Raw genomic sequence first — 13,495 nt, 5'->3', positions numbered from 1 at the left:
CCCCTCTCCCCCAGCCCCATCAGCCCTCAGGTTGTTCTCAGCATTCAAGAGTCTCTCATGGTTTGCCTCCCTCCCTCTCCCCCCACTATTTTTCCCCTTCTCTATGGTCCTCTTAAGTTTCTCCTGTTGCACATATGAGTGAAAACATATGGTAGCTGTCCCCCTCTGCCTGACTTATTTCGCTCAGCATAACACCCTTGAGTTCCATCCATNGAACATTGGGGTACATGTGCCCCTATGCATCAGCATTTCTGTATCCCTTGGGTAAATTCCTAGCAGTGCTATTGCTGGGTCCTAGGGGAGTTCTACTGTTAATTTTTTGAGGAACCTCCACACTGTTTTCCAGAGAGGCTGCACCAGTTTACATTCCCACCAGCAGTGTAGGAGGGTGCCCGTTTCTCCACATCCTCGCCAGCATCTAGAGTCTCCTGATTTGTTCACTTTCGCCACTCTGATCAGCATGAGTTGGTATCTCAATGTGGTTTTGATTTGTATTTCCCTGATGATGGGGAGAGGCTCAGGTCTACACTGTCCAGCTGCACGGCCTGGTATGTCTTTGAGCCTCCTCCTCAGCACGGGGTACATAGTAGTACTTTCCTGCACAGAAATTCAGTGCAGCGCTCAGTTCCTACCAAGTAGGCAGGTTTGGGCTGTCCCCACTAGTGGTGCCGTGTTTAAAATATTTATTCAGCTTGAGCTTCCTGTTTCCTTTATTTATAAGTATTGCAATGGTTTTGTTTTAGTTGCAGGCATAAAGCATTTCCTACACTGCGGTTTGCCAGGTCCTCTGGTCGGTCCGGCAGAGAAAAGGGAGAATAAGACAGTGAGGGTCTCTGCTCTCATGCAGCGACCTGCCAGTGGGGATAGGGAGGCTCCCAGTGGACAGAGGCACTGGGCGCCCCCGAGCAGCCCTAAGGCCGTGGTGGAAAGAAACAGGATGCAGTGGTCGAGAGTAGAGGAGGAGGTATCTGCTCCGGAGAAAATGGTCTTTGGAGAATAGGTGCTTAGGCTGGGATCTGAAGGATGAAAGGGAACATAGGAGAAGCTAAGGGGAGAGGGATGAGCAGAGGGAACAGTGAGCACAGAGACCTGATCCTGGAACACCTTTGGCTTGTTCTAGGCCCTGGTGGCAAGGTTAGCCATAGATGGGGGAGTTGGCAGGGGCTGCACCAGCAGGGGCGTGCAGGTCACATCGGCAGTTTGAGTTTCCTTCGAAACATCACGAGAAACTACTAGGAGGTTTTAAGCAAGGGAATAACACGGCCCAATACGTGTTTTTGGAAGGTCTCCACTGCTTTGTAGAGAGCAAGTTGGAAAGCAGTTAGAGGAAAAGCAGGGGGCTGTTGCAGTGTCCTGGTTAAGAGGTGACAGTGGCCTGGACCCTCGGTGAGATGGAGAGAGCCGTTTCAGTAACGCTGCCACTGAGCTAGACTGCGGGCTGGCGTGCGTGTCGCCATTGAAACAGGGTCTCCCTGGGAAGTGGATTCTGAGTTCTCACCAGTTCATTTACAGATGGACACTTCTCTCATTTTATGGAGTTGCCTTTTCTTTTTAAAGTTTATTTGTATTTCTATATGTATCTCTGGTTAGCAGATGGTCAGTGTGAGATTTAAAGAGGCAGGTAGTCCCAGGAGAGGGGCGGGAAGGGGGCGGCAAGGGCGTGAAGGGACAGAAGGAGAGCGTGTTCTCCTGGCAGTGCGGCCTAAACTGCCCTTTGTCCCCGGAAGGGTTCTGGTTGCCCTGGTTGCCGGGGAATAACCACGCCTTCACCCGCAACTTGCCACTCCCTTTTCTGGAAATACTGAGGCATCCACTCAAGCTCCCTTAGGCACTTTTTAACTGTTCAGAAATGTATGAAGAGTAATGTAATCTGAGACCTAAAATTAATATTTTGTCATATTTGTCTCAGATATTTTAAGAACTGAAACATTTCAGGTAACACTGAATTCTACACATCTCTGCTGCGTTCCCTGCTCTGTGCTCCTTTTGTCAAGAAATTAGAGTAGTAGAGGGGTGTCTGGGTAGCTTAGTTGGCTAAGCGTCCAGATCTTGGTTTCGGCTCAGGTCACGGTCTCACAGTTCATGGGTTCGAGTCCCACGTCAGGCTCTGTGCTGACAGCTCAGAGCCTGATTGAGATTCTCTGTCTCTCTCTGTCTCTCTCTGCCCCTCCCCCACCACATGTGTCATCTCTGTCTCCCTCTAAATAAATAAATTAAAAAAATTAGAGTAGTAGATCTTTTCTGTCCATTAAAAATATTTTTTATATTGGGGCACCTGGGTGGCTCAGTCGGTTAAGCATCTGACTTCAGCTCAGGTCATGATCTCACGGCCCATGAGTTTGAGTCCCGTGTCGGACTCTGTGCTGACAGCTCAGAACCTGGAGCCTGCTTTGGAGTCTGTGTGTCTCTCTCTCGCTGCCCCTTCCCAGCTTGCGCTGTCTCTCAAAAGTAAATAAACATTAAAAAAATTAAAAAATATATTCATATGTGTATATACCCTTAATAGTATTATTTTGTATATTTAAAATGTTATGAATATCTTGTGCATTTTATCCTGCAAATGAATGTTTCACTCAATATTATGTTTTTGAGATCTAAACATGTGGTTACATATATATCTGGTTCATTCATCTGTTTTTTTTTTTAATGTTTTTTTTTGAGAGAGAGAGCGAGAGAGAGAGCGAGAGAGAGAGCATGAGTGGGGGAGGGGCAGAGAGAGGGAGACACAGAATCCAAAGCAGACACTAGGCTCTGAGCTGTCAGCACAGAGCCCGATGCAGGGCTCAAACTCACCGACTGAGAGGTCATGACATGAGCTGAAGTCAGTCGCTTAACTGACTGAGCCACCCAGGGCCCCAGTTCACTCATCTTACCTGCTACATGGCATCCTGTATTCTGCGACTACCACAGCATATTGATTTCCATATTGCAAACGTTTCGACCTTTCTAGTTTCCTTTATAACAAACAACTTCGAGGGAACGCCCTTGTGTTGAAAAGCCCAGTGTGTCCTTCTGTGTGTCTCCTTCACTTTTACACTGATACTCTACTCACACAGGATGTTTCACTTCCGGTCACCAAATGTGTGGTGGTTTTCCCACACCAAGGAATTCTCTGTTACACCAGCTGGGTGTCCTACAATGTAACTCAATTCTGACACTGTCTACCTGGAGATAGGGTCAGATCCCACAGGGTAAGGGCTCCCACAAGCCTGCCATCCCCACCCCCATGCCCATTGCCACTAGTAGGTCTGCAGGTCACCCACAACCTCTGTCTCACTTGGCTACAAAGTGGAGGTTCCCTCTCCTCAGTTTGACTAATTTGCTAGAGCGTCTCACAGAACTCAAGGAAACATGTTGACCAGTTTATTAAAAGGTGTGATAAAGGACACAGATGAACAGCCAGATGAAGAGAAACACGGGGCGAGGTCTGGGAGGGTCCCAAGCTCAGGAGCTGGGGTGGGCACCCTCCTGGTGTGGATGTGTTCTCCACCCTGGAAGCTCTCTGAATGCCTGCTATCGGGATTTTACAGAGGTGTCTTCATGTAAGCACGATCAGTTACTAACTCCATTTCCAGCCCCGAGTCCCCTCTCTGGAGAATGGGGAGCAGGGTTGAAAATTCCAAGCTTCAAATGGAGGTTTGGTTGTTCTGGTGACCAGCCCCACCCAGGAGCCACCCAGCGCCGCCTGAGTAGAACAAAAGATGTTCCCAGTATTCTTACATAACACTTAGGAAATTACAAGGATTTTAGGAGCTCTGTGCCAGGAACTGGGGTTGGAGACCAATATATGTATTTTCTATTACCTCGCAATCCTTGAACAAGAATTTATCTACCAGCAAATTCACATGTAGACTCTCAGTTATTCATTGGGTAATTTGGGGGATGCTTCATAACCTCTCTGCTTTAGTTTCTTCATGTGTAACACAGAGCAATAAGTATACCTTATGGGTTGAAGGTTAAATGAGTTAATAGGTGTAGAGTGTTTAAAATAGTAACAGCACTTGGAAAACAGTGCATTTAGCTGTTGTTATAGTGGGTAGCGTGTGCATTTTAGACTTGACTCGATATTGCCAAGGTGGTTGTATCAATTTATATTCCCACCAACAGAGTGTGAGTATTCCTATTTTCTCCAGTCTTAGTTTTTTTTTTTTTTTTTAAGTTTATTTATTTTTTGGGGCGCCTGGGTGGCTCCCAGTTGGTTAAGCAGCCAACTTTGGCTCAGGTCATGATCTCATGGTTTGTGAGTTCAGGCCCCGCATCAGGCTCTGTGCTGACAGCTCAGAGCCGGGAGCCGGCTTCAGATTCTGTGTCTCCTCTCCCTCCATCCCTTCCCTGCTCTCACTGTCTCTCTCTCTATCTCAAAAATAAACATTAAAAAATAAAATTCTTCATAAACGTAATTTTTAAAAAAGCTTATTTATTTTGGGAGAGAGGGAGAGTGAGTACAAAAGAGAGAGCCTGCACGCGTGCAAGCAGGGGAGAAGCAGGGAGAGAATCCCGAGCAGGCTCTGCGATGTTAGTACAGAGCCCAACGTAGGGCTTGATCCCACGAACTGAGAAATCGTGACTTGAGTGAAAATCAAGACTTGGGTGCTTAAGTGATGGAGCCACCTAGACACCCCTAGTCTTACTAACTTTTGATCCTATGTCACATGTCTGCCAACCAGATGTGTGCGGAATGGTTTTGCGTTTCAATCCGTATATGCTGCTGGACAGCCTGACCATCTGTTCAACCTGACCATCTGTTCACGTTTGTTGGCCACCCGGGTGTCCCTTTTCTGTGAATTGCCTATACTAGTCTTTGCCTGTTTTTCTGTTGGATGCTCTTTTTCTTACTGATTTGTAAGTATTATATATGCACACACATGCACATATAGTATAAATATGAATCCTTTCCTTGTTAGGTATGTTACACTTAACTTCTCCCAGCCTGTGGCGTATCTTTTTTTTTTTTCCTTTGGTGTCTTTGTTTGATATAACAGATTGTTTTTTATTTTATTTTTAATTTTTAAATTTTTAGAGAGAATGAACTCAGGGGCACACACTAGTTGAGGGGGGGCACAGGAAGAGGGAGAGAATCCTAATAAGCAGACTCCACCCCCAGTGCAGAGCCCCACGGGGTCTCCATCCCATTGACCATGAGATCATGACCTGAGCCGATGCTCAGCCGACTGCAGTTTGTGCTTTAGACCGTTTTATTGAGCTACAATCCACATACCATTCAGTTCTCTCATTTAAAGCGTCTAATTCATTGGGTTTTGGTGTATTACATTACTAACTCTTTAAAGTTGTGGTAACACATATATATACTGTATATAAAACATACAGTTTGCCATTTGAATCATTTCTCAGCGTACAGTTCAGGGGCAGTCAGTACATTCGCAGTGTTGTACAGCCTGCATCTGGTGTAGCGCCTTCTGTCTTGGATTCAGGCCACGTTATCGGTCCTTCTGACTGATGCGCAAAGCTATTCTCCTATCCTGTGTTTTCATCTCATTTTTTTTAAGGTTTTGTTTTTATTTTCGTGCTTTTCATCTACCTGAGTTTTTCTATGTTTGAGTCTGTTTCTGGGCTGCCATTTTTTTCCATTCATTCATTTGTCTATTTCCACCCAGCACCCCTGCTACTTTAGTTACTATAGCAACTTTTACCCAGTTCCTCTTCAAGTCTCGGCTCTGGACTTTTGTTTCATCTGGAGTTTATTTCTTAAAAAAAATTTTAATCTTTATTTTTGAGAGAGAGAGACAGAGGAACAGCGTGAGTGGGGAAGAGGCAGAGAGAAAGGGAGACACAGAATCCGAAGCAGGTTCCAGGCTCTGAGCTGTCAGCACAGAGCCTGATTCAGGGCTCAAACCCACGAACCGTGAGATCATGACCTGAGCCAAAGTCGGACGCTGAACCAACTGAGCCACCCAGGTGCTCCATTTTCCAAACATTTATAAAGAGATTATAGAATGTCCCACTAACTGCTGACAGGCCAACAGCGGTCCCCTTTGACCTCAGTCACACTTGTTCCTGGTATGAGGAGCTCTGACATCTCTTGCTGGTTCCACTGGGCTCTTAGTCCCTTCTGCTCTGCTGAATGGAACTTTCTGGATCATCACCTCTGAGCGGCTCTTCCACTCAGGCTGGGGAGCTCCTGGTGTGGAAATATTTTTTTTTTCCCTGTCAGCCTGGGCTAGAGGGTCCCACCGGTGTTCTGGCTCCTCCTTTTCCCCAGAGGACTTCTCCAATCAGGTCCGTGCTCAGCTCTCCGTGGAAATGCTGTGGTGTGGATACGGGAACTGAGTGGAAGTGCCTGCTAGGAGGACTTGGGGAGGGGTCAGTGTGGGTGGGGGCAGGCCCGGAGGGAAGGGAGAGGAGGGGAGGGGAAGCAGAGAGACTGGAGAGAAAGTACCAGGAGGCGAACACCTGTCTCAACTAATGCTATAAACACCACCAGATTCCTGCCTTTTGTCTTTAAAAATTGCATGACCTACCAGAATCCTGCAAGCTACTGTCATCGATAGGAAACGATAGGAAAAATGCTTTGTGGTCAACAGGTTAGACCTCCCGGCCTGAGGCTGGCAAGGTGGATGAAGAGAGTGCAACGGGGTGGTTGGGTGCAGAGGAGGCAGAGGTGGTGGTAACTGAGCTGAGTGTCAGGATGAATGGGAAGCCAGAGGAGGGTGGAGGAGGTGGGGTTGTGAGCGGGACAGCTTGTGCCCCTCTGACCCAGAGGCTTAAGTGTGGTAGGGCTCAAGGCCACGGTGAAACCAATATTGATGAGTCATTTTCCTAAGTCTGTGGGACTCTGTACTGTGCGTCCAGTGTCTTGTTAATGGGGCTCTTGATGAGCGGTTTCTTCAGGGGAAGGCTTGTCTGCCCTATTTAAGGGCAAGGCCTGGGACTTGGTGGCTCTGATCGTTCATCCTTTTTTTTTTTTTTAATGTTTTTTTTTATTTCTAGGAGAGAGAGAGAGACAGCGCGAGCAGGGGAGGGTCAGAGAGAGAGGGAGTCACAGACTGAAACAGGCTCCAGGCTCTGAGCCGGCAGTCAGCACAGAGCCCGACGCGGGGCTCGAACCCACGAACCGCGAGATCATGACCTAAGTGAAAGTCGGACGCTTAACCGACTAAGCCACCCAGGCGCCCCTGATCGTTCATCCTTTTGAAGTCTCTCTGTGCACGGTCCCCGAGGCGCGAGGGCATGCCCCCAGCGTGCTGACGGACCTGCAGCTTTGTCACCTTCATTCATTCCTCCTTCTTCCTTGCAGCCTGGTGCAAGCAGAATACTGGCACGACCCCATAAAGGAGGACATGTACCGCAACCACAGCATCTTCTTGGCAGATATTAATCAGGAGAGAGTAAGCACCCATCCCAGGCTTCCCTGGCTGTGCATTCATTTCGTTCCTGGGGCATTATGAACAGATCAGCTGTGACTGTTTACCCGAAATATCCTGCGCAGAACCTTCTGGGAAACAGAAGTTCTGGTTTTTTTTGGGAGGCAGTGCTTCTGAACTTCGTTTCCTTGTAGGAAGGCTGAAGTTCTTTCGGCTTTCTCCCCGTAGGTCCTTTTCCTTTCGTTCTGTTGAAGGAGAGGGTAAGCTCGGTAGGTTGCAGGCTGGCTTAAGTCGAACTGCACAGCTGCTGTCCTACTGAGGGAAGTCTTCCTAGTGGGGCCCTTTGGGGTCAGATCTTCTCAGAAGTGAGATTTACTTAGAAGAGAGACTGCAGAGGGGACTGAGTGTGTCCCAGGCACGAGCTTGGTTTGCGAGATTCTGGTAAACTACATGGCTGTTTATATCGGGCTTCTCTGGAAATTTTTGCTTAATTTTTTTTAATGTTTTTATTTCTGAGAGAGAGAGAGAGACAGCATGAGCAGGGGAGGGTCGGAGAGAGAGGGAGACACAGAATCTGAAGCAGGCTCCAGGCTCTGAGCTAGTTGCCAGCACAGAGCCTGATGCAGGGCTCGAACCCACGAACCGTGAGATCATGACCTGAGTTGAAGTGGACGCTTAACCGACTGAGCTACCCAGGCGCCCCTGGTTAATTTTTTTTCTTATTTGAGAGAGAGAGCACGTGTACATGGGAGCAGGGGGAGGGGCAGAGGGAAAGAGGGAGAATCTTAAGCAGGCTCTGTGTTCAGCATGGAGACTATAACCTAAGCTGAAAGCAAGAGTCCGATGCTCAACCCACTGAGCCACCCAGGTCCCCATTCTTGGTTTTTTTATTTTAAAATTTTTATTTTTGAGAGAGAGGCAGAACACGAGCAGGGGAGGGGCAGAGGGAGAGGGAAATAGAATCCGAAGCAGGCTCCAGGCTCTGAGCTGTCAGCAGTCAGAGCCCAACGTGGGGCTGGAGCCCACAAACCAGGAGATCATTATCTGAGCTGAAGTTTAATGCTCAACAGACTGAGCCACCCAGGTGCCCCTGGTTTTTGTTTTCTTAAACAAAATTTGAAGGGCAGTGGAGGAGAAACAGAATAGGATAGCAGAGCCACTAAGAATGTGGAGTTTCTCATTTGGCCTTGGCTTCTTCTGGGTAGTAGCCTTTAACCTATGTGACGGATGGCTATGGAATGCAGTGACAGACTCATGGCGGCCAGCATCTGTGTGCTGTGGTTCGTTGGGGTGTTGTCAGTCAGATAGAATGGTAAGAAAAGGCTGTACAAGGTGTATTCTGGGCAGGAAGCTGGAGAAGCAGCCCATATCATGGAGAAGAAATAACGGTGGCCCCGGGCCCGGGAGACCTGAGCACTGATAGGCTTTAACATCCCTGCCGGAACCTGATGATGTCCCTGAAGTACTGCTGTCCTCTCCTCCAGGGTGTCAATGAGTCCTACAGGAAGAACCTGATGGCCTTGAAGAAGTTTGTGATGGTGAAATTCCTGAACGATTCCATTGTGGACCCTGTGGATTCCGAGGTGAGACGCTGTGTAGGCATGCCAAAGCATGCCAGACCGAAAGAGTAACCGAAAGAGTAAATGGCATTAAAAAACAGTTGCCTGCTGGGGGAAAACCAGTCTCTTTCCACCACCTCTTGTGTAGAGTAGGGCGTCTTGTGTAGAACTGGGACAGTGGGGGCTGGAACCCCCCCACCCGAAATTATTTGCAAACTTATGAAGTAGTGTTCTCTGAGGAAGAGTCTAATGCTTTTACCACATTTTCCAAGAGACCTGTGTCCCAAACCACCAGCCCAAAGTCTAGAAATCCCTGAGAGTGGCATTCAAGGTCTGCCTTGACCTGTCTTTTCAACCCAGTCTTCATTACCCATACACTAGAATCAAGCCATCTTGTACTTCTTGAAATGACCCAGAGGTGGCATGTGTTTTGTGTCTTAATTTTTTTTAATGTTTATTCTTTTTGAGAGAGACAGAGGGCCAGCAGGAAAGGGACAGAGAGAGACAGACACAGTATCCAAAACAGGTTCCAGGCTCTGAGCTGTCAGCACAAAGCCTGATGCGGGGCTCAAACTCACGAACCGTGAACTCATGACCTGAGCTGAAGTCGGACACTCAACCGACTGAGCAACCCAAACACCCCGGCATGTGTTTCTTTTACGTGCCTTTGTGCATGCTTTTCAGTCTCTAGAGTTCCTTCCCTGGGCTTCTCCACCTGACAAGCTCCTGTTCATCATCAAGGCCAAGCTCAAGTGTCTCAGCTTCCATCCAGGATGCCATCCCTATTCCAAGTAGAATTTGCTCCCTCTCTTGCAGAGTCATCACATTATGCCAGGCCACCAGGGACTAGCAAACTACAGGCTGCTGGCCAAATCCAGCCTGCCATCTGCTTTTGTATGGCCATGAACCAGTTTTTAATGGTTGGTTGGGGGAAAAAAAAACAACCAAAAGAATATTTGACGACATAAAGATTATATGAATTCATAGTTCAGTGTCCATAACTTTTATTGGAATATAGCCATGTTCAGTTTTAATTTTCTTTCTTTCTTTCCTTCCTTTTTTTTCTTTTTCTTCCTTCACCATATTCCTTTTTAAAGTATTGTCAGTGGCTGCTTTTGTTTACAATGGCAGCATTGGGTAGTTGCACTCATGTGGCCCTTAAAGCCTCAAATACTTTGTATCTGGCCTTTACAGCAAAGTTTGCTGGTCCTCAACAGTTGTTTCTGTGCCTCTGTGTCTGTTGAAGACAGGGACCATATATAGATCTTCGGGTGTGGAATTTAGCACAAGGATTTTCACAGCATCGGTGCTCCATAATTGTAGGAAACAGCACTTCCAGAGAATTAGAAAGTTCTTTGGAAAGATGCACTCCTCCCTCAGGATCCACCCTTACAAGGGGATGACTCAAGACCTACTCTATTTTTATTCTTTGCTACAACTTTGTGATACTGTTTGTTGGTATCTTAGCTCCTCACCAGTCTTAGTCTGACAGTGTGTGCTGTGTGTCTGATCTGCCCTTTCTTCCTCCTCGTGCAGTGGTTTGGATTTTACAGAAGCGGCCAAGCGAAGGAGACCATTCCCTTGCAGGAGACCACTCTGTACACACAGGTAACTGGGGAGGAGAAAGGTGCTGTGTTTTTCAGCTCCTCGTTCCTGAAGCTGCTGGTTTCTTCGGTGATAGACCCAGTCCTGTACACCTGCGAGCCATGGATGCTCGGAAGCGCCTGACTGGTATCTGATCCGAGTGAGGCTTATTAGGGTGCTGGTTACACCAGCTTATCAGGCGCTGGTTTACAGAAATGCAGATCCCGAAGGATGAAGGACCTATACCCTCGTGGTTTTCAAGTACACACAAGGGTCCCATCATCCTTCCTTCTGATAAAAGCTGAGAAGTGGCTTCCTTTGCTGATGTGTGGGTGCAAATCCAAGAAGCCCCCGTGCACCATGAACACACAGGAGAGGTGTTACTTTAAAACATGAACAGGTGTGAAGTCCTGTTTTGAAATTGAGGGCGGTGATGAGGGGTGCTCCCGTAGGAGCTGCAGGAAGTGTAGTAGGCTGTTTCTCAAGCAGAGGTCACACCATTTCATGACCTCTAGCTCTGGAGCCTTCCACGCTGTTAGGGATTTCATTGGAGATGGACTCCCCCAAAAGGCACAGGTGCTGTCTGCACTGCTTGCCTTCAGAGGCCAGTGGTCTCCTGTCTTTGCTTTTCTCCTACATCTGGTACCCCAGCTTGGGTGAGATCAAAGGAAAGGAAAGCTGGGGTCTGTGGAGCCTTGGAAATGACAACTAAGAACTTCCCTATCGTGAAAGCCAAACCGATGGTAGCTACAACACTCTGGCCCCGACGGCTGCCCCTGCTCCCAACCGTGCTTGTTCTGTGGCACTGCGGGTACTGCTGTCTACATCTGCAGGCTAGGAAAGCGCCTTGGGGTTTGTTATTGAAGGGCTGGCTGCGTTTTAAGTTCATGTTTTCCTGTCTTTGGCTCAGTCTCACTTAACTATTTTGAGGCGGTTTTGTGCGTGGCTTGCCCACCCACAGAGGTGGTCCTCCAGAAGCTTTAGGAAACTACAGAAACAGAATATAGAGCTCTAGACAAGGGTCTCCATTACATGTATGTTTTGAATGCTTAGGAACAAAACTGGAAGGAGGTATCCCTTTTTGGCATTTTCAACAATACACCTAAATTTTGCTACTCAGGGAAGAGACTGCATTTTGAGGATTTATCTCAAGTGAACATTCCTTCTTTACTGTTTTAATTGTTGACTTTTCATTTGGCCTCTTGACGGATTATGGCCTTTCTCTCTGCAGGACCGCCTGGGGCTAAAGAAAATGGACGATGCTGGCCAGCTAGTGTTCCTGGCTGTAGAAGGGGACCATCTTCAACTGTCTGAAGAATGGTTTTATGCCCACATCATACCTTTCCTTGAGTGAAACCCTTGTAGTTTGCACCAGAGCTCAGGGAGCCCCAGGCGCTTTGAACCAGTGGGAGACTTGCCTAAGCCTGAGCTCACATCCGGCTTGTAACTAATCCTTCCCTCTGCTTATCACCTAACATGCCCTGTGCAGCAAGATCTAAGATTCCAATCTTATCCTTTGCCTCATCCTATCAGCGTAGCCTCACCACATCAGCGTACGGTGTTGAATGCAAGTTTAATTAGTTAATAACCACGCATGGAGATTATTTTACAACCCCTTGATGTGGTCAGGCTGTCTTAGGAAACAGAGTCTGCTGCAGATCAGTGACAGAATTGTGCCCAGGCCCAGAAGAGGCTGAAACGAAAGCAGTTAGAGTCTAAGCGCAGACACCGTATTCGGGACAGCCTAGCCACTTTTCAAGCCAAGAGGCGGCCAGGAGCCAGGCCTGAGGTGACCATAAACGCTTTCTCAATTTTGCTGGCGACTCAACCAGCGCTTGTTAAAGTATCGCTTAGATAATGTTTCTGTGTAATTTCTTGAGGCTACCCTCCTTTCTCAGTATATTTTCCTGTGGAGTCTTGGCATTTGATCTGTTCTGCTAGGCCGCCATCTGGTCTCAGCAGCCCTCTTTTTGTCCCCTCAGGCAGTGATGAATTAGTTGCTCTGTCACAAAAGGAGGGAAGTGGCACCCAACTGGATTACTTAAGGGAGGGGTGTGTGCGTACATCTTGCTTAACTTAGGGGAGTGAAAACATTGTACAAGCGGTATACCACTGTATGTCAACGATACTTGAATCTAAGAAACAAATGTACAAGTAGAAATGAAAAATGACAAGGCAGCTGGTTCTTTCCATCCCATCCTTGATTAGCCTGTCCTTTCTCAGTATGACCAGTGGTCTGGAGTCGAGAGAGAATCTGTTCCTGGTGTTAGACAACGGGAGGAAGAATGTGACGAGATCAGACTAACTCCCGTCTAAGGAAATGGCACTTATCAGTAACACTCTAAACTATTTCTGATGTATTTGATGAAAAAAGGATGATCTGCTGAAAAAGTTTGGGGAACACTGTATACGCCTTTTCTCCCGTTGAAGACCAATTCACATCAGAATACTAATGACTGAGAATTCCTGTTTAACCTTAATCTACTGTTTCCCACACAGAGTATGGACATCTTAGCCCCCCGCCCCCCCCACCGGAGAAAACCTATCAGCACTTCCTGGAAGACTGTTCTTCAGAATGCCAATTTGGGATACTATAGCTATGCAGGAGGGAAGCACCTTGTTAGTGCTGCCAACTTTACCCTGTAGGACTTTCCCCTCACCTTTCTCAAGCCTTATTTCTTGACTAAAAGATGAGGATTAAGGGTAACAAGTGGGGGGATATGAAAAAAGTTTTATGACACTGTCTAAAATAAAGAATAGTTTCTTATCCTTGGTGTCCTTATATTCCTTACATACAGCTCAGGGCACCTGACTGACTCAGTCAGAGCACATGACTCTTGATCTAGGGGTTGTGAGTTTTGAGCCCCATGTTGGGGGTAGAGTTTACTTCAAAAAAAAGTATTAGAGGGGCACATGGGTGGCTTAGTCAGTTAAGCATTCAACTTCGGCTCAGGTCATGATCTCACGGTTTGTGGGTTCGAGCCCCGCGTTGGGATCTGTGCTGACAGCTCAGAGCCTGGAGCCTGCTTC

The 13,495-nt window shown here is 47.5% G+C and overlaps 1 protein-coding gene across 1 annotated transcript in view; it reads left to right on the top strand.

Annotated features, from left to right (window-relative positions):
• PPT1 (palmitoyl-protein thioesterase 1) overlaps positions 1-13,232 on the top strand; it is a 23,503-nt gene extending 10,271 nt beyond the window's left edge. Inside the window, exons 6-9 of the mRNA XM_077751963.1 lie at positions 7,256-7,346; positions 8,807-8,905; positions 10,418-10,489; positions 11,697-13,232. Coding sequence (XP_077608089.1) covers positions 7,256-7,346; positions 8,807-8,905; positions 10,418-10,489; positions 11,697-11,819 — 385 coding nt within the window. The 3' untranslated portion in view covers positions 11,820-13,232. The remainder of the gene's footprint in view (positions 1-7,255; positions 7,347-8,806; positions 8,906-10,417; positions 10,490-11,696) is intronic.
• Positions 13,233-13,495: the final 263 nt, after the last annotated feature.

Source organism: Crocuta crocuta, unplaced genomic scaffold, assembly GCF_008692635.1.
Source record: "Crocuta crocuta isolate KB4526 unplaced genomic scaffold, BGI_CrCroc_1.0 scaffold367, whole genome shotgun sequence".
Taxonomy (NCBI): Eukaryota; Metazoa; Chordata; class Mammalia; order Carnivora; family Hyaenidae; genus Crocuta; species Crocuta crocuta.
Note: the sequence above shows the minus strand (reverse complement) of the source record. Positions and strands in the feature narration are given on the sequence as shown.